Genomic DNA, 23,650 nt, shown 5'->3' on the forward strand with positions numbered 1-23,650 from the left:
ACAGAGGAGATCAGCAGGAGTGGGAGGGGGACAAGAGGGTAGTAGGGGTGAAGATGAACACAGTACCTTACATACATGTATGAAATTATCAAAAATTAAATACTGGAAAAATAAAAAGCCATACTGCAAACTCAAATGTCTATAGGAAATATATGAACAAACTATGTTATATTCACAAACTATGAGGGAAAAAAACAGCCCATCCACCAGAGGGGTATCTTTGCACCTGTCACAGAAGTGATATGAGCCCCAGGAGGACTTTCTTGCAAACAGGAGTCTCTAAAGAGCCCCAGGAGGCTTCTGGTCAAGGTGGTTTCTACTGGACTCAAAGGCCAAACCCTAAGCCAGCCCCATGCCTGCCTCCCTGTTTGAACTCATAGATTCTTGGGGTTCACACTTGCAGTACTGAGTGTCTTTGTCCCCTGAAGGTTCTTTGTTGGAGTCCTAACTGCCCCCTATGGGATGGTGTCAGGAAGTGGACGTTTGTGATGTGACTAGCCTCCTGGGTGGGGTTAATGCTGTTAAAACAGAGACCACAAAAGCTCACTCACCCCTTTCCATATAAGAATCAGAGTCTGCAACCTGGAAGACGGTCTTCCCCAGAACCTGCCCAAGCAGGCACTCCATCTCACACCTTCAGCTTCCAGAACCTTGAGAAATAGTGTCTATGGTTTGTAAGCTGTCCCTGTCCCCAGCTCCAAATCTGGGACATTTTTTTATAGCTTCTACAGCTGAGAGACACATGACCCTGGTAGATCCTACCACCAGCACCATTATCTCCATCAGCATTATCACCACCACCACCATCACCACCACCACCTTCATTATCACCACCATTATCACCATTACCACCATCATTATCACCACCATCATCACCTACTACCAGCACCACTATCACCACCACCACCATCACCACCACCACCTTCATTATCACCACCATTATCACCATTACCACCATCATTATCACCACCATCATCACCTACTACCAGCACCACTATCACCACCACCACCAGCACCATCATCACCATCATTACTACACCACCACCTTATCACCATCACCATTATCACTATTACCACCATCATACCATCACCACCACCATCACCTACTATCAGCACCATCACCACCACCACCATTATCTTCATCACCTTCATTATCACTATCACCATTATCGCCGCCACCACCACCACCACCATCACCATCATTATCACCACCATCACCATCATTACCACCGCCATCGTCACCTACCACCACCATCATAACCACCACCAGCACCCTTATCACCAGCACCATTATCACCACCACCACCACCACCACCACCGTCACTACCTCCAACACAATTATCACCACCATTACCACCAGCATCATTATCACCACCACCATCATCATCACTATCACCATTATCACCATCACCCATCACCCTCATCAACACCATTACCCTCATCATCATGAAGCATCATCACCAACACCATTATCACCCACCAGTAACAACATCATCCTCATCATATCTATGACCATTGCTGTTATTGTACTGCCACCATATTAACTTAAACACATTACCAGCATCTCTACCTTCATCCCTACCTCAATCATGGCTGAGGCAGATCCAGGACGTGCTGCACCAGAGAGCAAAAGGAACCCATTGTTGAACCTGGGAGCACCATAACTTCTACAAAGTCTTGATTTCTGTAACTTTTAAATAGTATTTTCAGACTGACTCCGTGGCTCAGCAGAGAGAGAGATGCCTGTGTAGAGACCTGATGAACTCAGTTAGATCCCTGGATCCCACAAGGGGCAGGGGAAAACCAACTCCCAAGAGTTGTCCTCTGACTTCCTCCCACTGGCCACGTCTCTATAGGGGGACACTGTGACTCTGTTAGGGGACGCTATAACTCTGTGAGGGGATGCCGTGACTCTGTGAGGGGATGCTGTGACTCTGTGAGGGGACACTGATTCTGTGAAGGGACACTGTAACTCTTTAGGGGGACACTGTGACTCTGTGAAGGGACACTGTGACTCTTTAGGGGGACACTGTGACTCTGTGAAGGGACACTGACTGTGTGGGGGCATACAAATACTCCGTAAGGGGGATTCTGTGACTCTGTGGAGTGGACACTGACTCTGTGAGGGTACTCTGAATCTGTAAGGTGGACACTGTGACTCTGATAGTAGCATCATGTCTCTGTGAGGGGGATACCATGACTCTATGAGGTGACATTGTGACACTGTAATAAAGACCACTGTGATTATCTTGAAGGAGACATTTTGACTCTCTGAGGGGAACAGTATGACTTTCTAGAGGAGGGCACAGTGACTCTGTAAGAGGGATACTAGGACTCAATGAGGGGACACTGTGACTCTTTGAGGATGTACACTGTGACTCTACGGGGGAGGGGGAGCGGGGCACTGTGACTCTATAAAAGTACCATGGAGATCTTTGAAGCAACATCACTGCCCTGTGACAGGGGATCAGTGTGAATCTGTGAGGACACAGTGACTATGAAGGGGGACACTAGGACTCAATAATAAAACGTGCTGTGATTCTGTCTTGCTTAGGAGGTCAGCTATCTCCTGGCAAGTAAGGACCACACCCATGGCCAGTGGATTTTAGCCAAACAGGGACCTGAGCCACTTTGTCCCCCTTGGATGAGGCACAATCATTCCTTCATTTCCCAGGCGGGGCTCCAGGAAAACAGCCATTTGCCCAGAGTCCCAGAGCAAGCCACAGAGACTGTGAGAGCTGAGGTCCCCTGCTTTGAGCCCCTAGCACTCCACACATGATTTGCCAGGACAGGATCCCCAGGTTCCTTGACTCTACAAGCCACCACTGGGTCTGCAGTCCCCTCCCCCAGGGCATTCAAGTTCAAGCTTAAGTCTCAGCTTAAGTCCCTGCACCCCTCCTTGGAGGGCCATGCTGCATCTGCCCAGGTACTTCAAAGTCATCCGTCACCTGTTAACCTCCTCTTTGCTTCTGTGCACCAGGACCTGGTTCTTATTAGCACCTTTGCACCCCGTGGTGGTTGAAGAGAGCTTGGGCTCCATCCAGAAAGTGTCAGAGTCCATGGGGTGTGTTAACAACTTATCTAACGTGGAACATTAGGCTGTTTGATCTGCCAATTAGGTGCCTGGAGCTGCTAACTGGAAGCAGATGGCTTATACATCATCATGTGGACGGGAGACCACCTCCCTGCACTTGGAGGCAGATATGCCCTCCCCTCTCCACATTAGGCACCCCAATTGGGTGTCCTCATCCTACCATGGGAGACCTGAGGCCAAAGAGGATCTGACATCATTAGCCATTCCCCAAGAACTGGACAGCACTGGTGAGCCTGGAAGGGAGTCTGCCTCAGTGGTCCCAAGATCTCTGTGTCCTTTAGCATCTGTCAGACTTCACGTGACATTGGTACACTGCACTGGGAGGCCTGCAGTAATCAGTCAATATGAACCATTATGCCAGGCTGTGTCGTAAACATGCCTGGAGGCAAGAGGATAGTTTGAATGTCTTAACGTGGCCCAAACACCCAGCAACTATCCCAGGCAGCCACTGCCCACCCAAACGACTCCTTCCCGGCTCACTCCCACAGCCAATCGGAGTCCACAGAACACTGACATGGCCCCAACCCATGACCACTACTGGCTCCCCATACCTAGTGGCTGATTCCTCGGGGTGTCCCTAACCTCATTTAGTCCCTGAGCCCTGTCCCCTCACTCCCAAAGTACCTTGGGGCCCTGTCTCAGGACACAGTCCAAATCACCCTTGTTAGGGACTTTCCAGGGGCCGGCATCCTGCTGAGGGGTTCCCAGCTGCCTGGAAGGGGCATTGTCATCACCCCACTATCCAGAGAAGGGGACAGCCAGGCAGCCCAGAGACAGACAGCTTGGCCACTCAGCTGCCTACCTCTGTCTCTCTTCTCTCCCCCATGTCCCTCCCCATCTCCTTTCCTCTCTCTCACTCCTGCCTTCTCCTCTCTCTCTCTCTCTCTCTCTCTCTCTCTCTCTCTCTCTCTCTCTGTCTCTCCTTCCTCTCTTTCTCTTCTCCTTCCCTCTCCCTCCCTTGCTCACCCACTCACTCACTTGGTTCAGCTTCCTAAGTCTCTGCTTTCTGGACTGCTGGGTCTCCCTGCCACGGGCCTTTGTTCAGGCTGACACTCAGCATGGAGCATGCCGTGGAATGACTCTCTTGGCCAGTCACTACTCAATCTTCTTAAAATGTGTGTGTGTGTGTGTGTGTGTGTGTGTGTGTGTGTGTGTGTCTGTGTGCATATAGTCAGTTCTCTTCTTCCACCACGTGGGTCCCAGGGATCAAACTCAGGTTGTCAGGCCCAACAACATGCACCTTTACCCTCTGAGCCACAGCTCATTCTTCAGCCTCAACTTGACCCCAGCTGTCAACACATCAGGTGCCTTCCTCAGCCTGCTGCAGGGTCCCCCAGATGTTTCTACAGCCCCCGTGGAGTCTGCTCCTCTTCACACTCTAGCGGCTGGTGCCTGGATGAATGGCTGGGTGGCCTGAGCACTCCATGAGAGTGGAGGCTGCTGGGAGCAGGGATTGTCCTCTTGGGCGGTACTTGGCTCAGCACAGGGCCTGACCCTTGGTAGTCCTCAGTCAACACTTGCTGACTGAATGAATGCATGCTGGCCTCTAGCACCCTCTCACATCTGAACCCTTCCTGGCCATTCCTTCCAGAGCAGCTACTGGGTCTGCCAGTCTTTGACCCCGTGGCTCAGTCCAATCCTGCCTTACTTGCTTCCTCTGGAAGCACTGAGGAGCACCTGCTCTTGGTAGGGAGGGTGCTTTTCTAGGTACCTGAGACCTATCAGGGGGGCAGATGATCAGAACCCCCCATTGTCCATGTGCTACAGTCTCCTGGGATAAACGAACATAAAAAATGTCGTGAAATATTCACTGTATTGGACAGTGATGGGTGTGAAAGAAAGTAGTGAGTCAAGAGGGGAGAAAATAAACAAGGGACAAGAGACACAGGACTGTCGGGAGCTTTACAGGAAGAGGGCGCAGACAGTGCCAAGGCCCTGAGACAGAAGTATGGCTTATTTGGGGGTTGGTGAGCAGGTCCGTGTGGCTGAAGAGAGAGCAGGAGGGGAATCCACAGGGAGCTTGTGGATCTGACCCACCCTGTAACAGCTGCCCTAGCCCTACCTGAGTTTATGGCCTAGTTAGCACAAGTCCTGGAAGTTCCTCTGATTGGACCACCCCAGGTCATGTGCCCACCCTGAGCCAATCACTGTAGAGGAGGGAAAAGGTCACTTACTCCCATCCCGACTCCAGGAGACGAACCTGTAAAAGCTCTGGCCCTGAGAAGAGGGGTTGCTGGGTGGATGGGGTGAAAAAAGTGGATGTTAGGGGTACAGGCCCAGTGCACCGTGGTTATTGGAAACCATGGCAGGGACTGTAGCAAGAGCTCCTTAAGAAACAATGATTCCTTCTGTTACAACACAGGAAGGGCCACGTAGCCAAAGAGGAATTAGCCTAAACGTGGTCTCCAAAGACACAACTAATGTCCTTAAATAGAAATCACAGGGAATCAGGGTCTCACATGATCTACCAGGAATGGGCTGGGCTAAGGAGATGACTCAGTCAGTAACTCACTTTCTTTGCAAACACGTGGATCTGAGTTCAAGCCCCAGAACCTATGCAAAAATGTCAGAGTCATTTATAATCCCAGACTAGGAAACTGGCACAGGAGGACCCCTGGAGCTCACTGGTCAGCTAGCCTGGCCTACTAGGCAAGCTCCAGGCTAACGGAAAAACACTATCTCAAGCATCACTCAAGGGACACCACCTATGGTTAACCTCTGGCCTCCACATGTACATGCACCTGAACCTACACATATAAACACACACACACACACACACACACACACACACACATCATCTAACAACTGAAGTTGTTCTCAGTAAGCTTCCTGTTATTGGAGGGAAACAAAAAAGGATCATCCAGATCATCCTGGTGGCTGGAGGAGGAAGTGTGTGGTAGATGTCCTCTGAAGTTGGTGGGGTCCCAGGATCCTCTCTGCTAATGTGGTCCTTTAGCAGAACCCTGAAATAAGGCCATTAGCTCTTTTTCAAAAACTTAAGCCAAGGCATAGAAGGATCCGAGGAAAGAGAATTAAGAGATTAAAGCCCCCTGAGCTCTGACAATCTGGTCCCGAAGGCAAGGGGGACAGATGGGACACAGTCATACCCAGGACCAGGCAAGTTGCTCCCCAAAAGCTCAGGGCTGAGCCAAGCCTCTGCCAAGGCTCTGGGCTCTCCTGGGAAGTAAATGGAGGGGTGGAGAAGGGATGTTCCAGAAAGACCCAGCAGTCCATCCTAAGAGTTTATGATGGTGAGTCTTAGTTGTTCAATCTGATTGCATTAAGAGTCGCCTAGAAGGTTTCTGAAGCATGCTCCTGGGTGTTTCCTCCGACGATTGACATGTTGACCAGCATACTGAGAAGGAAAGACCAGCCCTGGAGGGAACAACACCTTTCTATAGGCCTGGGTGTGGGAAAATAAAACCAACCAGAAGAGGGACGGGAAGGGAAGCTGGTTCACATTTAGCCTTTACTGATCAAGTGCTACTGTTGCTGCTGTCGCCATAGTAGATGGGCTCAGATTCCAGCGCCTTTAGCCTCTGAACGTGGAACATGTGCCAGCAGCTCTCCAGGGGTGCCCAGGCCTTCACCCTCAAACTGGGGCTGCATCATCAGTCCCTGTTAGACTGAGAAGCCGCTGGTTTCCTCAGCTCTCCAGTATGCAGATCACTATAGTGGGATTATTTAACCTGTCGGCTCAAGTAAGCTAATTTAATAAATGCCCCCTTGCCATTTTATTTTTTAATATTTTATTTATTGTTTTCATTTTATGTGTATGAGTGTTTTGCCTGCATGAATGTAAATGTACCACATATGCACAATGCCTGTGAAGGCCAAGAAGAAGGCGCTGGAGTCTCTGAAACTGGAGTTACAGACAGTTTATTAGCTGCCATGTGGATGCTGGGAACTGAACCCAGGTCCTCTGCAAGAGCAACCAGTGCTCTTAATGGCTGAGTCGTCTCTCCAGCCCTGCCCCTTACCATCTTATATACACAGGTATATTCCAGAGCTCTGTTTTGGTCCTCTGGAAAACACTGGCTAATCCAGGTCTTCTAATCTTTTTCAGTCCCTACACAAAAGTCAAGCTGAAGACTATGAAGAAAGGGGGCTGGACATAGATTGAGGGTGTCCAGAATGGTATCTTAGGTGTAGAGGTACGGGTACTGTGCCCAGGAGGCTGGCAGGGCCATCTAGACAGGACAAAGCCCAGAGGCCCCCTCTGCAACAGGACCACAGGTCCATTTCTCCAGGCCTCCACCTTGTGTTTTGAGGCACTTAGGGCTCACTGATAAGCTGGGCTGACCGGCCACCAATGTCCAGCAATCTGCTTATCTCCGCTCCCCTAGAACTGGAATTCTAAGCACATGCCACCACAATGTCTTTAAAAAAAAAAAACAAAAAAAAACATGGGTTCTGGGGACCAAACTAAGTTTCACTTGCTTGCACAGCAAACACACCGAGTATTGCCCCAGCCCCCCCTTTAGACTCTTTCCAGGTGTCATCGTCCCCTGAAGTCGTCCCTGTCCTCCAATGATGAACCTTCCCGTAGTTTGTCCCTATGCCCTGCCAGAGCATGACCACTCAGACACTCATGCTCCTGCCTATGAGCTGGGTGCCCCTAAGCCCTTCACTCAGTCTTGCTGGAGAGCAGTTTGACACTTCACACTGAAGCCTTGGCTCTTTGGCAAGCTTTGAGGGGCCAAGCCTGAGGCCTGGGCACGGGGAAGTTAGGAACCCCTGCCTGGGGCCTCCATGGGATGGGCAGGGGTACACCGGGCAGAGCTAGGCCCAGCAGCATAGCATCCCCAGTTATGACAATGTAGAGGTGACCATGAGCTGCTTCCAGAGCAGTGTCCTGAAACCATACCCAAGGTTTCCTGCAGTCGGCGGGGCCAGGGAACAGTTTGAAGAAGGTGGCTTGCCCACGGAGGCTGGCATCATGGGCTACAGAGCAGAAGGTCCTTGAAATGTGGACATAAAATAAGGGAGGCAGGGCTGGAGATATGGCTCAGTCAGTAATGTCCTTGCCAAACAAGCGTAAGGACTTGAGTTCAAGCCCCAGGATCCACATTTAAATAAAAACAAATTTTAAATCAGGAGTAGTGGCTTGTGCTTGTAATCCCAGTGCCAGGATGAGGGCAGAGACAAGGGATCCCTGGGGCTCACTGGCCAGCCAGTTTCACCCAATCAACAAGTTCCACATCAATGAGACACTCTTTGTTTTCTGGTCTCCACATGCACGTGTACACGTATGCATGGACATCTGTACATACATATGTACGTGCACATACACACACACCACAAAAAGCACAACCTTATGTTGTCCTGATGATTTTAGCGATGTGGATTTACAATGGTTGGCATTTATTGAGCACCTACTGTGTGCACTTTATCATAGTATCTTGCATCTTGAATCCTTGTTAGGTTTCAGAGCCTCTAGTGGCCTTTCTCTCCCTCTCTCAGAAATCACCCCTCCCTGCAGTCCTGTGGACAGTTGATCAGCAAGCTTGCTGTGGCCTTGCAAATTCCTCCTCCCCACAGCTGTAAGCCCAGGCCCCCTGATGCCCAAGCCCAAGACAACTTTGAATTATAGCTTTACTTTTATCTAGTGACTTCTTGCCCTGTGACTCCCAGCATGTAGGATAGGTCACATAGTGGAGAACAAACTCCCCACCTCCCTGGAACAAGGAACTTCCTTTGTTCCCCAGAATCGAAGGCTCTTTCTCTTCAGGACCCCCAACAGGCTATTCATGGTAGCTCTCTCCCCTAAAGAAGCTCCTCCTGGGAGCTGAACCACTCTCCCGATCCAGGGCCCCATCATGGCTGCCTGTGGCATTGATGCTGTAACTTTCCTAGTATCTCTCTTCTGAAGAGTAATTCATCTCAGCTTCCTTTCTACCAAGGCTATAACATCTTTTATTTTTCTTTAAAGAAAAAAAAATTTTTTTGGTCTTTTTGAAACAGGGTTTCCCTGTAGCCCCAGCTGGCCCAGAACTCACTATGTAAACCAGGCTGGCCTTGAACTCACAGAGATCTGCCTGCCTCTGCCTCCCAAGTGCTGGGATTAAAGATGTGCACCACCACACCCAGCTTGTCTTTTTTAAATTAAAAAAAAAAGATTTATGTGTATGAGTATTTTGCCTGCATGTATATAACTATACCTGTGTCATGCAATGTCCACAGAGGCCAGAAGAGGGCATCAATTCCTCCGGAACTGGAGTTATGGATGGTTGTTAGACACCACATAGATGCTGGGAACTGAACCTGGGTCCCCTGCAAGAGCAGCCAGTGCTCTTTACCACTGAGCCATCTCTCCAGGCCCACATCTTTTATTTCTAACAGTCGTCAAACACTATGAAGCAACTGACAGGTATCCAAGTGTAGGCTCAAGGACAAGTTGGCCCACCATCACCTAGTTTGGAGGGGCAATGTCAGGACTGAGTCCATGGCTCCTTCCTCAGGGATCCTCTGAACGAAAGAAGAAAGAAATAATCTTGTACCCAAGTGAAGTTTATTCACAAGCAGCGATGAAGCACTCAGGAGGCCCAGCTGGCCCTTAGAGAGAACACAAAAGACCCTGCCTGAGCTGTCTGAGAATTGGAAAGGAAACGCAGAAGCACAAGACAGCTAGTGGGGGGTTCACAGCCACTGCAGCCCAGAACACCATCACCTGGCCTTAAGCAGGCTCAAAGGCATGGGCCACAGCCCGAAGATGCCCACGATGACCGCCAGATGGCAGAAGTAGGCTGCTTTAAAGCAGACCGCTCTTTGAGACCCATAGGTCACCTTCCAGAAGTGAGTGGCTAGCGAAAGCTCTGGGGAAAAGAAAAAGCAGAGAGGCCAGGGGCTCCACCCCTGAGGATGGTGGGCGGACCTAGCTCTTCCTCATGGTGTAGCCCTGGATCATGCTGTTGAAGTAGGCAGGAGTGTTGCGCTCTGGGTAAAACAGAATCATGTAACACTTGGGGCCAAAGTATCCCAGGCTGACAGACAGGAAGTTAAGTACGGTGACCAGGAGGTCCATGATGGTGACCAATACCCCATCATGGACTGACATGAAGGTACAGAGGGAGATGGAGGAAGTGAAGGAGAAGGTCATGCTGAGGGTAATGAACTTGGCTTCGTTGTAGTTGGTGGGCAGCTCCTTGCCCATGTAGGCGAAGCTGAAGCCCACCACGGACAGCAGCATGTCCATGCTGGTGTTGAGCAGCAGCCCATTGCGGTAGTTGGGGTGGCAAGAGAGGATGATGATGTTGGGGTCTTCTGGGTCGATCCGACCCATGGGGTTGATTGTGGAGGTCAGCATGTTGGCCACCACCAGCATCGCCTTGATGGCTGTGCTGAAGGCCACAAAGACATAGGGCCCATGGTAACGCATCCAGAAGCCATAGGCGCGAGGGAGGCGGCTGGCCATCTTGAAGACACATACAATCTGGAAGGAGCGCACGGTGATGCAGGACAGACAGATGGAGAAGCAGAGCGTAAACAAGGCCTGGCGGCAGAAACACGTGAAAACCGTGGGCGGCCCCACATACACTGGTACCATCCCAAATGCCAGCAGCAGTGGCACCAGCATCAGGAAGCACATGGGACCTCCCGCCGAGCGCACCATGGGCGTCTGGAAATGTTTCCAGAAGATGAACAGCATGCTCAGTGTGCTGAAAAATCCCAGGGCAGCCAGCATGGCCACCACGATGGTGGGCGCCTCGTACCACTGAAGGAAGGACAGCTGCCGCTTGAAGCAAGTGATGGCATTCTTGTGGGACCACATGGAACTCGGACAGAACTGGCAGTTAAATTCATCTGCAAAAGCCCACATTGACTCCTGTCAGCTGGACCCGACCTGTGTCTTCCGCACCTGAGCCCTGGGCCAGAGACAGACTAAAGGAAAGCCCAGTGTCATGGCCTATGCTCACCAAGCACACAGGAGCTCATCAAGGCCTCTCTGCAACCCCATCTCACAGACAAAGAAACCAAGGCCCAGCTAGGTTAAACCATTAAATCATGCTCCCCAAGTCATGAAGCCAGTATGTTACCAAGTCAGGATTCAAACCCAGATCTGCTTGCTCAGAACCCACCACCTGTAACTCCTCCCTTGAAGCCTGCAACCGTGTCTTCAAGAAATCCCTTCAGTATGCATTTTGGTGTGTGTGTGTGTGTGTGTGTGTGTGTGTGTGTGTGTGTGTCTTCCCAGTCCCTCAGTAAGTATTTTGAGAACCATTCACTATGGTAGGCACCAGAGAGGGGAGGCCCTGGAGACCCTAACTGCAGGCCATTGATAGAACTGTGACAGATAGACCAGAACAAGTTGTTGACAAACGTGGTCAGCACTTAGCGCCCTGTGCTCTGCTAGGAGCACAGCAAGAGCTTTTACCTAGAGATGAAATCACCAATTAATCTATGAATCAATGAGGTCACAAGAAAGATTTTGACTCAACCTTGAACTGCACTAAACACTGTGGTAAGATCAAAGACCTCTCTGGAGTCTGTTGCTCTCAGGGGAGATAGTGTCTTCCAATGAAGAAGTCAGTCAATGGGGACTAGGGAGATGGCTCAGCGGATAAAGTACCTTCCATAAAAGCATGGGGACTGCAGTTCGGATCCCCCCATCCCATGTAAAAGATGGACAGGCATGGCAGACACCTATAATTCTAGTCCTGGGGAGGTAGACAGAGACTGTCTGGAGCAAACTGGCTGCCAGACTAGCCAAACGGTGAGCTCTGGGTTCATTGAGAGGCCCTGTCTCAATAAATAAAGCAAAGAGTGATCAACGAAGACACCTGGTCTCAACTTCAGGCCTCCACACACACACATACACACATATACATATGCATGCACAAACACGTGTTTTCCACACACATGTACAGACATAAACATGCAAATTTTTTAAAAAGAATTCAGTTACTAATGGTATAGACCTGTAATCCCAGCTGCTTGGGAAACTGAGGCAAAATGATTTCAAGTTCAGGGCCTGTCTGGGAGACAGAGCAAGTTCAAGACCAGCCTGGGAAACTTAATGAGATTTTTTTGTTTGTTTCATCATGAAAAATAAAGAGGACTGGGGACATGACTTAGTGGTAGAGAGCTTGCCTAGCATTTGTGAGATTGGGGTTCAATCTCCAGCACCACAGAATGAAAGGTAGGGAGGGAAAGGGAAAGGGAAGAAGAGAGGGAGACAGAAAGGAGAGACAGAGACAGAGAGAGACACTGAACACTTCTCACCGAGAGACTCGTTGTCCTCTGAATTTGGCAAAGCACTTGAAAAGCTTCAGAAACAGATCAGATTCTTCCCCTCCGCCAGAACCTTCCTTTTATTAGGAGAGTCATCCATTCATCTGTTCACTCATTCATCATCCAGAGTACACCCAGGCCCCATGCTATGTGTGCATATTGGGGATCAGGGACCATCGAGCCTTGGGGAACTGTCCCTTCTCCCTCCCGAACCAGCCTATACTATGGATTTTGCTCTATACCAGGTACTGGGGGATCTCAGAGACATCAGGCCTGGTCTCTGACCTTTGGACACTTGCATCCCTTGGGAAGGCCCTGGAGACCCCAGGGCAGGGCAGTGATACTGGGTGATGAGCGAGCCTGGTATCTGGCTGAGGAAGGGCAGGACAGGTACTGTGGGAGCCATACCTGCAGAACGGTTGAGAAAGGTGCCTGGGGGGCAGTCGAAGCACTCAAAACAGCAGGGGTGGAGGCCCACCGGCTTTTTTATTTGTCCACTCTGGCAGCTCTTAGAACACATGGACACAGGGATCTAGAGAGAGGGAGACAAGAGACCCTCAGTCCCCCTTTCCCATCCTCTGGAAGGAGGGGAGGGCTTACTCCCCCCACCTACCAGGATGCTCAGGGAAGGGTGGTCTGGCCCTATTGGAACTGCTGCTAGAACTGAACCTTTGTAGGAACCTTCCAGGTGTTCCTTAATTGTTATCTAACCCAACACACTCTGTCTCTGGTAAAGAGACAGATTTCCCGAGGGTGCTGACAGCCATCTTGTCATAAAGAGGACAACATGCTCAAGGGGGGGGGGGGCGTTGGGGAATCCTGGATCCATCCTTGCCTGAACCTTTATCATCTACTTCCAGAATCAAGTACATAGTTGACTTTTTGCTACCATGTTTTCTGTCACTTATATCCAAGACTCTTGGTTAGCATATCCTTCTAAAGATCAGGGGTCCTGGGTGAGCTAGAACATACTGGGGCAGTGACCATGCCTGTTGACTCTACTGCAGAAAAGCCTGGCACAGAGCACACCTCTAGTCATTGTGCATAGAATGAATACATGAGTTACAGGAAACAGTAGGCATGACAATGAAGTGGGAGGATTGCAAGATGAGGAAGATGGAGCACCTGCACCCTGTGATGGAGAGCCATGTGTGGGCAGAGTATGGAAGAGGAAGAAGGAACCCTCAGGACCATGCCCCCAGACCTCGTCCCTCAGGAGGCTTGCCTATAGTGGGCTGAAGACTTAGGAGCTGCGGGAGGCAGTCATAATTCTGAAGTGGGTGAGGGGCCACTGGATCCTATGAACATGATTCTGACGACCAGTGAGGAGAGTGTCCCCCTGACACAGGTATGAAGAGCCTGGGACCCAGGCCAGGGAGCCACAGAAGGACCCCATGTCTTCTCGCCTCTCTTGTCTGAGGTCTCTGCCTTCGTGTCCCACCCATCCGATCCTCCTTGTACCTGGCCCAGTGGATGACATTTTCAGATGGCTTGCACCCTCCCTGGCATGTCACAGAAAAAAAAATCAGTGATTCTCCATCACTCGAAATTAAATATTCATAGGCCGGTGAGAAGGGTCAGTGGATAAAGGTGCCTGCCACAAAGTCTAATGACCTGAGTTGTATCACCAGAATCTGTGTAAAAGTGGAAGAAGAGACCTGCTCCATAGTTATCTTTTGACCTCTACATGTGCGCTTGCAATGCACACACACACATCATGCACACACGTCATGCACACACTCAATACTAATAATAAATAATTTTTTTTGTCTTTTTAAGACAGGGTCTCCCTGTAGCCCCAGCTGTCCTGGAACTCACTTTGTAGACCAGGCTGGCCTCAAACTCACAAAGATCCACCTGCCTCTGCCTCCCAAATGCTGGGATTAAAGGTGTGCACCACCACGCCCGGCTAATAATAAATAATTTTTTTAAATTAATCATCTGGGGATGGAGAGATGGCTCAGCGGTTAAGTTCACTGACTGCTCTTGCAGATGACCCAGGTTCGATTCCCAGCACCCACATGGCAGCATCAAACCGTCCTTAACTCCAGTTCCAGGGGAATCTGACGCCTTCTTCTGACCTCTGTGGCATTGCACAACACAATGCACTCACATACATGCACGCAATATACTCATAACACATAAAGTAAAAATAATAAATAAAATAGTTTTTTTAAAAAATTAAACATTTGAGCCAGGTGTGGTGGCGCATGCCTTTAATCCCAGCACTTGGGAGGCAGAGACAGGCGGATCTCTATGAATTCAAGGCCAGCCTGGTCTACATAGTGAGTTCCAGGACAGCCGGGGCTACAGGGAGACCCTGTCTCAAAAAGACCAAACAACAACAACAACAAAAAAATAATCATCTGATCCTCTACTGGGCTCCCTGGGACTTCTCTTATGTGGACTTCTTTACCAGCACACACACACACACACACACACACACACACACACACACACACACATCCCTTATGTAGAGCCACAACCCACCATTGTCAGGTTGCCTCTTTCCCCTCTGAACCTAAGGATTTCTTCACTAGCTTCCCTGGCTCCCAAAATACCAGATCAGTCCTGCCTTGCACCCTGAGATCTCACCCTGCTATTCACTCACTAATTTCTCATCCAGCCATTCAAATCTGCTGGGAGGCTGGGAAAACAGTTCAGTAGGTAAAGTGTTTGGCACACAAGCATGACGGCCTGAGTTCCACCCCTAGCGCCCATGTCCAAAGCAGGGCCTGGCAGCGTGTTTGTCATCTCGGCACCGGGGAGGCGGAGGTTGCTGGAGCTTGCTGACCAGACACCCTCGCTGAACTGGCAAGCCCTGGGTTCTAGTAAGAGACCCTGTCTCAACAAAAGTGGATGGCTGGGCCAGTGGGATGGCAAGGCACTTGCTGTACGAGACTGATGACCTGAGTCCGATTCCCGGAACCCACAGCGGAAGAAGAGAACCAACACCCAAAACTTGTAGGCTGACCTCTGCACACATGCCATTATATGTGCACATATGCACTCACACATACACATACACACATAATAATAAATGTTTTAAGAAAGGGTGCACAGTGGGATTTGAACTCGGGTCTTCTGCAAGAACAACCACTGCTCTCAACCGCAGAACCATCTCTCTAGATCCCTAAAGCTTTTTTTTAAACACTATCTGGAGTTAATTTCTAAGAAAAATTTTCATTATGAACAGAATATAAATTACTGGATTATCTCCTTCTTGATCACTGTATATAATTCCCAAATGTTCCCGTTTCCCTTCAAGACCTCTTTAGTTCTATTTTATGACATTACTTCTAAAACTTTTTGTATTTACTGACTTAATTTCTGAATTGGTAATAAATTTACTATCCTATTACAGTTGTTTCAGTCTGGATCAAAAATTGCTGAGTCTACTACAGATATTTGAGCCAAGAAGTGATATCTCATTTAACCTAGTGTTATATCTAGCACAGTATGAGCCCAGAGGTCCACTTTTTTCATAAGTGAATTAGAGCCAAGCAAATCAGTGATACAGCTCTCATCTGGTGAGAGTCTAGCTGTACAGCCTGACTCAGCTAGTCACCCAGGTTGTCAGTCAGCAGGAGCTCAGCAGTAATCATTGGATACATCTTTTTGAAGTATCTTCTATGTATCCCCCACCAATTCAACTGGACAAAAATCCAAGCACAATGTGGAGAACAATATTTCATCTTTCCCAATTATATGAGGCTAACTTTTGATTCATCAATTTTTTCCTCTGCTCCTACCTAAAATAAACTTCAGAGATAAGAAAGAAAGAAAGAAAGAAAGAGAGAGGGGGAAGGGAGGGAGGGGGGGAGAAAGAGAGAAAGAAAGAAAGAGAGAGAAAGAAAGAAAGAAAGAAAGAAAGAAAGAGAGAGAGAGAGAGAGAGAGAAAGGAGGCTGGGAATGGGGCAAACCCCTATGTCATTGGGAGGTGGTCCAGGGAGTGTTTCAAGTATGCTGGCCAGTCGAAAGAAAGAAAGAAAGAGCAAAGCAAGCACAGTTCCAGAGAAATAGTATCCAAGGTTAACCTCTTGTCTCCACATGAACATGCACACACACATATGCACTGCACACACATGCACACATCTGCATATACACATGATGCTGGGCACTGGAGCAGAGCAGTGATACAAAGTTCCTGCTGTAATGGGATTAGTGTTTTCATGAGGAAGAGAGTTATTAAATGTCATGAAGAAAACCAAAGCCATGCTCTCAGAACAGTGGTAGAGACAGACGAAAGCTTCGTTGGGGCTTCGTTGGGAAACTAGGGAACTCTGGCTTCCAACCTTAAGATCCCGAAGTCCTCACGTGAGAAGACAGGTGAACAAACGGACTGAGCAACTCAGAACCACCAGAGAACTGGGGGTCACAGGGCCCAGCACACTTCCAAAGCCAGGGTCAGGTGGACCAGGTCTTCTTCAGAAGCATTCTGCTTACAGGGGCAGAAACTGCCCCAAGAGAGAGCCAGTGGGAAAACTTCCAGAGTGAAACTTCCACCTGAAACTGAGTTCTGACCCTGTCAGAGGTAAAATAACTTCTGGGGAACAGCCTCAGGGGCCCCAGTACCTTCATAAGTTCAACATCCATGGGGCTGGAGAGATGGCTCAGCAGATAAAGAGCACTGGGTGTTCTTCCAGAGGACCCAGGTTCAGTTCCCAGCACCCACATGGCAGCTAATAATTGTCCGTAATTCCAGTTCCAGGGAATCAGATGCTCTCTTCTGATTTCTGCCGGCATTGCATGACAGGGGTGAACTTACATAAGTGCAGGCAAACTCTCATATACATAAAATAAAATAAATAAATGGATGAAGACTGGAAATAAGTTCCTCAAGCTTGGGCAAAGTCATTATTTTCATTTGGAATATGCCCAGCATTCTCCTTTCTCTTTCCCAAAGTTCTGTGGGTAAGGCACAGTATTCAAAAACCCAAGCAATGTGATGTCACCAGAGTGTCACTGATTTGTGGGTTGTGAGACCCCCAAAATCCAGTGCCATCCAGTCCTTCTGGCTCTTTTTTTAAACTCAGATTTTTATTTTTTTTTCTTCTGTGTGTGTGTGTGTGTGTGTGTGTGTGTGTGTGTGTGGTGAATGCACACGTGGTGGGTTACACATGTCCCTGCATGCATCAAGGGTCCTGCTCTATCACTCTCTGCCTTGAGACAGAGTCCTTGAGACAGGGTCTCTTACTAAATCTGGAGCCAGGCTGGTGGCTAGCAAACTCTAGAGATTCTCCTGTCTCCATCCCTCACAACATTGGGGTTATAGGTGTGCACACAACTACACCAGTTTTTTTATATGGATGCTGGGGATTCAAACTCAGGTCCTCATGCTGGCACAGCAAGCGCTCTTACCCACTGAGCCACCTCCCAAGCCCTTCGGTCTCATCTGAGGCCAGGGGAAGCAGGCAGCCGAGCAGCTCCTGTGAAGGATGCAGCTGAGGGACATGCTCTCACTAGGAGACCAAGACCTCAGCATAGGTTTATTGAGTGCTTCCCTTCATCCATACCTCCCCACTGCATCAGTCATATTTGGACATCATAACAGGGGACCACACCAGAAAGCAGGCTCAGCCACTAAGAAAGGATCTCAGGGCTGGGGACTTGGCTCAGCACCTGCTGTGAAAGCATGAAGACCTGAGTACAGACCCCCAGCACCCACCTAAAAGCTGGGTGTGTGGCACATGTCCATAACTCCAGGATCGGTTGGATAGAGACAGTAGGATGCCTGAAGCTCACAGACCAACCAGTCTAGCCAAATCAGTGAGCTCCAGGTTCAATAAGAGGCCTTGCCTCCTAGCACTCGTGAGGCACAGGCAGGTGAATCTCAGTGAGATCGAGGCCATGCTGGTTTACATTCTAAGTTCTAGGCAGTTGGGGCTATAGGGAGACCCTAGTTCAAAAACAAACATACAAGGGGGCTAGAGAGATGCCTAGGCAGTTAAGAGCACTGACTATTCTTGCAGAGGACCCAGATTCGGTTCCTAGCGCCTACATGGAAACAGACAACTGTCTGTAACTCCAGTTCCAGGGGATCCAATGCCCTCTTCTGACCTCCACAGGCATTGCACAACATGGGTGCACTTACATGCAGGCAACACACTCATACACATAAGATAAAAATAATAATAAAATATTTAAGAAACAAAGAAAAAACTATGTGTATAACATAAATGAAAAATGCTTTTGAGGGTCGAGCTCATCACACTAGAGATGACTGGGAAAAGAGTTGATGAGTTGAGAAATAAAGCAACAGAAATTTCCCAAGCCCAAAACAGGGGGAAACGACAGATGTGAACAAGAGAGAAGAGAACATCCACCATCTATGAGACAACTCCATGTACATAAGTGGACTATCCAGAGGAGAAGAGGGAGTGGAAATGGGGGGAAATACCTGAAAAGCAATGACTGAAGATTCCCCCAAACTAATAATAGACACTAAAGTACAAATCCAGCAAGCAGGTTAAATATCCACCAAACAACATGAGGGCATATTATGTTCAAACCTCACAGAACAAAGACAAAGTTAAAACCTCAGGCTGAGTGTGGTAGCACGTATCTATGATCCCAGCACTCGGGAGGCAGAGGCAAGCAGATCTCTATGAGTTCAAAGATAGCCTGATCTACATAGCAAGTTTCAGGTCAGCCAGGGCTACTTACTGAGGCCATGTCTAAATAGATGATGATAGATAGATAGATAGATGATAGATAGATAGATAGATAGATAGATAGATAGATAGATAGATAGATAGATGATAGATTGATAGAGATAGATAATAGATAGATAGATGATAGATAGATAATACATAGATAGATGATAGGAAGGATGATAGAATAGCAGTGTATTGTTAAGAACAATAAATGGAAAAACTACCCCACTAGTGGCTTTATTCAACCTGTTTGAATGGCGATCTGAGTGTTTGTTTCTATGAAGTTGTGGAAGCCAACTCACCCAGACACTAATGGCTAGAGAGATGGCTCAGTAATTAAGAGCACTGGCTGCTCCTGCAGAGGACCTGGTTCAGTTTTCAGGACTCACATGGCGGCTAACAACCACCTGGAATTCTAGTTCCAGGGAAGCCAATGCCTTCTTTTGACCTCTGGGGGCGTTGCATGTATGTGGTGCACTGACATACATGCAGAATAGAGACAGAAAACAGAATGATGGTCACCAGAGGGGAGAGGAAGGGAGAAAGGGAGACGCTGTTCAGTGGGTGCAATTCCAGTTTCACAATATGAAAAGGTGTGAGACACATCCTTAATATCAATGAATTATGTAGTTAAAAAGGGCTACAGTGAGAGATTTTATGTCAGGTGTTTTGCCTTAACTTTTTATTGTTTTACTTTTTATTTTTATTTTATGAGTGTATTGTCTGCAAGTATGTAAGTGCACCAGAGGTCAAGAGAAGCTGTACGATTCCCTAGAACTGGAGTTACAGATGGTTGCTAGCCACCATGTGGGTGCTGGGAATCAAATCCAAGTCCTCTGCACGAGCAGCCAGTGCTCTTAACTGCTGAGTCATCTCTCTAGTCCCTTACCTTAATTTAAAATGAAAAAAAATTAAACATATCAAAACTTATGGATGGCAGTGAGAACAGAACCTACAGGGTGGTTTAAAGTTATAAATATAGGGACTGTAGAGATGACTCAGCAGTTAAGAGCAATGACTGCTCTTACAGAGGACCTGAGTTCAATTCCCAGCACCCACATGGCGGCTAACAACCATCCATAACTCCAGTTCCAGGGGATCTAACACCTTCTTCTAACCTCCAAGGACACTGCACACAACACTGGTGCACTTACATGCATGCGGGCAATACACTCATACACATAAAATAAAAATAATAAAATTTTTAAAGTTATAAATATACAAATTTAAAAGAAAAGCCAGCTGTAGTGGTGCACGCCTGCAGCCCCAACCTCAAAAAGCTGAGAATTAGGATTGTGAGTCTGAGGCCAGCCTGGGCTACATAGTAAGACTCTGCCTTGGAAAAAAAAAAAAAAAAAAAAGAGGGTAGAGTGCTTGCCTAGCATGCATGAGGCCCTGAGTTTGAACCCAAGCACCCCATAAACCGGGGATGGTGGTGTAATCCCAGCACTCAAGAGGTGGAGGCAGGAGGATCAGGAGTTCAATTGCATTCTCATGTACATAATGCATTCAAGACCAGCTTAGGTTAGAGACCCTGTCAGAGCCGGGGGCGGGGGGGATTGAAGGAGAGAACAAAAGCCAAAGAAGGAAGAGAAGGGGGAGGAGGAGAGGCTGAGATGCAGTCCAGTGGCAGAGCTCTTACCTAGTACACGCAAGGCCCTGGATTTGATCCCCAGCACCACAAAAATAAATAAACAAGCAAACAGATAACGAAAGCTTGCACATCACTGGTATTCACAAGCTTGTGAGAGTCACACTCGCTCTCCGGCCCTGACAAAGTCCATGCGGAACCTGATGCCCTTGGTACTCTGCAGGGCACCAGTCTGGTCCAGGATATGGATGAATGACAGAATCTGGTGAGCAGGAAGAAGTGGATGCTTTCAATGCCCAAGTGAAGCCTCAGCACCCCAGAGGTCAGGAAATGAAGGCTACTATGATTTGGGGGGGCTGCCACACTGCTGATGTTTAGGGGAACCCAATGGCCTGGGCAATGTCAGCTCATCCTTTATAGGGAAAGGGACAAGCTATGCACTTTATACCTCCTGCTGTTAATACATACCACTTGTGAACCTGTACAGATCTGGGGGACAGCAGTACCCCCTGAGACCCCGGTACCTGTGCAAGATATTCTGCCATTCAAACCTTGTAACAACAGATCTGATTATAAGATGCATCTGCAGTGGACCGTTCAATGGGATAATTGCAACTCTACCCTTTCTGCAGCAGAGTGCCAGTCACTGTCGGAAATTCCACTCAAGGTGACCTGCTAGGTCATTGAGGAAACCAAGTACCTGACCTAGGACAGCAAGTGGCCCTCAGATTCATATTTATACAGTGAGTAGCCATTACCATGAGTGTCTACACGCCATGAGAGCACTAACTAGTGGCTCCTGTGGGCACAGCACACGTTCCCCCATAGATGGCTGAGAAGACCATCCTTGTCCTTGTGCCTGCCCTCTGCCCTTACAAGATCTCAGAGCCTCTTCCTCACACAGGATTTCCCCAGGGCTCATCATTGGAGAAGAACATTCAGGAACAGTTAACAAGGTGGTCAGCTGGGTACTTGAACAGGAGCTGGTGGTGAGCTGGTGATGGACAGATGTTCACTAAGACTCACCCAGGTTGCTCCTGAAGGGTGGGTGAAGGGAGGAAGCTTCTAGGAGGCAGAGCTGTGAGCAGAGCAGGAGATTGGTCACTGTGAGGGTAGGGAGATGTCCTGCAGGAGGCTGTCTCAGGGCCCTGAGGCTATGTGGTCCTGGACAGTTTGAGACAGGCTGTAAGAGGGAGAGGTATGGATGTGGATCTGTGAGAGAGCACACAGCATGAAGCTCCCGTGTCTCAGGTTTGTGCCAAGTACGGAGGACCCACCGACCCTGACACCTGCTTCATTAGGAAGCATTCAACCTAATGAAATGATGGGTACCGAGGGCTCTGCCAAGGGATGGTACACTGAGAATGGGGATGGTGCCGTAGGGGTGGGAGGACACATGTGCTGAATGGCTGTATGTGGAACAGGGCAGTACCGGCCAGAACATGTGGCTCCAGCAAGCTCAAGATGGGCCAAAGAGTGGCCACACCCACCATGGTCCTCAGGAGTCCATCGTAGTAGTCCATTGTATGTAGTCCATTGCCTTCCCTACATACAGTCTTAGAGTAGTGGGGATGAGATTCTGGTCCCTAGGGAGAGACATTTCCATGGCAAGCACAGTAGTCTCTGGAGTCACTACCTGGTCCCTTTGGGGCCATTCCACTGTGACTGAGAAGGTCACAGAAGGACGAGGTCATTGGCTTGGATTCCCACCAGGAGCTGGATCAGGGACATGGAGTGGAGTACCAGGGACTCACAGGCTGCTCTGTGTCTCTGTCCTGGTGACAACTGCCAAGGTGCATCCAAGTAGGCAGCTGAGGGATTGGGGGGGCGGGTCTTGGGGCAGAGGCTTCCATCACTTCCAGACCAGTGACCCAGAGCAGCCAAATTCTGGGGAAGGGGAAGAATCTAGAACCTGAGGTAGAAGAGACAGATGGTGATGCTACTTGATTCACCAAATGTCTCTTTTGTACAGACATGGCTGCCGAGCCTCTAAAGACTCTGTGTGCCTCCAGACTGGAGCATGACAACTTCACGCGGGTGTCATTTGCAGACACCTCACCTCAGCTACCAAGCCAAGTCTTTTATTCTCTGCCCTGGGGTTGCAGTATGAGATCCACCAGGAGCTGCTAGACAGGCATATGGGACCTGCAACACAAGAGACTTCACACTCCACACTTGGCCACTGAGGGATGGGTTAGTGTTACCCTCTTTTCTCCCTCAGGAGGCATCTATAAGGCAGGTCTTCAAGAGGTCAGGGTAAGATGTAATTTCATGGTTCACAACAGTGCCTAGCTTGAGGACAGCCCCTTGGACTGACTTTCCCTCTTCTTCACAGCAAGTTCTCCTATCTCCCAGTCCCATTACCTAGGAACATGTCTGGAATAATCTATCACATATGACTCTTGCCTTCTAGAGGGAACTCAGACTAAGACCTGTGAGATCCTAATGCCCACAGCCCACAACAGGGATATTGTATATTAAGGAGGCAGATGGTGTCTCATCCAGTAGGACTGATGTCACAGAGGGGACAGTGGGGCACAGACACAAGCCCAAAAATAATATCAGATGAGGAAGGCAGACATCAGAATGCAGCATCAACAAAGCAAAGAGGGCCAGAGGGCCAGCAAGCCGCCATGCGCCTCAGCAGGAACCAGGAACCGCCATCTCAACTTCTGCATCTAGAATCTGAGATCATAAACTCCTGTGGTATCAGCTCAAGGAAACTGATCCAGACAACAACCCAATTCACTCCACACAAGACTCCGGAGCTCAGCAGCTGGAGAGAGCACACAGGGCAGGGGAGTATGGAGAGGATATGGTCAAGGGGAGAGGGATGAAGCTCTTGGAGACATTTTAGATCCTAGATCCCCTCCCCTACTCCATCAGACTGGTCTCAGGCAGAATTCTGGCCATCTATTGTGGACAAAGGATGAAATAGAAGGCCCTGAGACTGACAATTGGCATGGCTACCATAACAGAATACAAGCATTAAATGGCAGGCTTCAGCTGGAAAGCTGTGTAGAGAGAGTCACTACCAGCTGGGGCTACAGGAAGACCCTGGAGGTGGGGGGGAGGGGA

General features: G+C 48.9%; 1 protein-coding gene across 1 annotated transcript in view; it reads right to left on the minus strand.

Annotated features, from left to right (window-relative positions):
- Positions 1-9,805: 9,805 nt before the first annotated feature.
- Tas1r2 (taste 1 receptor member 2) overlaps positions 9,806-23,650 on the minus strand; it is a 24,702-nt gene continuing 10,857 nt past the window's right edge. Inside the window, exons 5-7 of the mRNA XM_008821812.2 lie at positions 22,126-22,128; positions 12,734-12,857; positions 9,806-10,897 (exon numbers count right to left, since the gene is read on the minus strand). Coding sequence (XP_008820034.1) covers positions 9,969-10,897; positions 12,734-12,857; positions 22,126-22,128 — 1,056 coding nt within the window. The 3' untranslated portion in view covers positions 9,806-9,968. The remainder of the gene's footprint in view (positions 10,898-12,733; positions 12,858-22,125; positions 22,129-23,650) is intronic.

The sequence above is a fragment of the Nannospalax galili genome, unplaced genomic scaffold (assembly GCF_000622305.1).
Source record: "Nannospalax galili isolate Female #2095 unplaced genomic scaffold, S.galili_v1.0 scaffold1688, whole genome shotgun sequence".
Classification (NCBI taxonomy): domain Eukaryota; kingdom Metazoa; phylum Chordata; class Mammalia; order Rodentia; family Spalacidae; genus Nannospalax; species Nannospalax galili.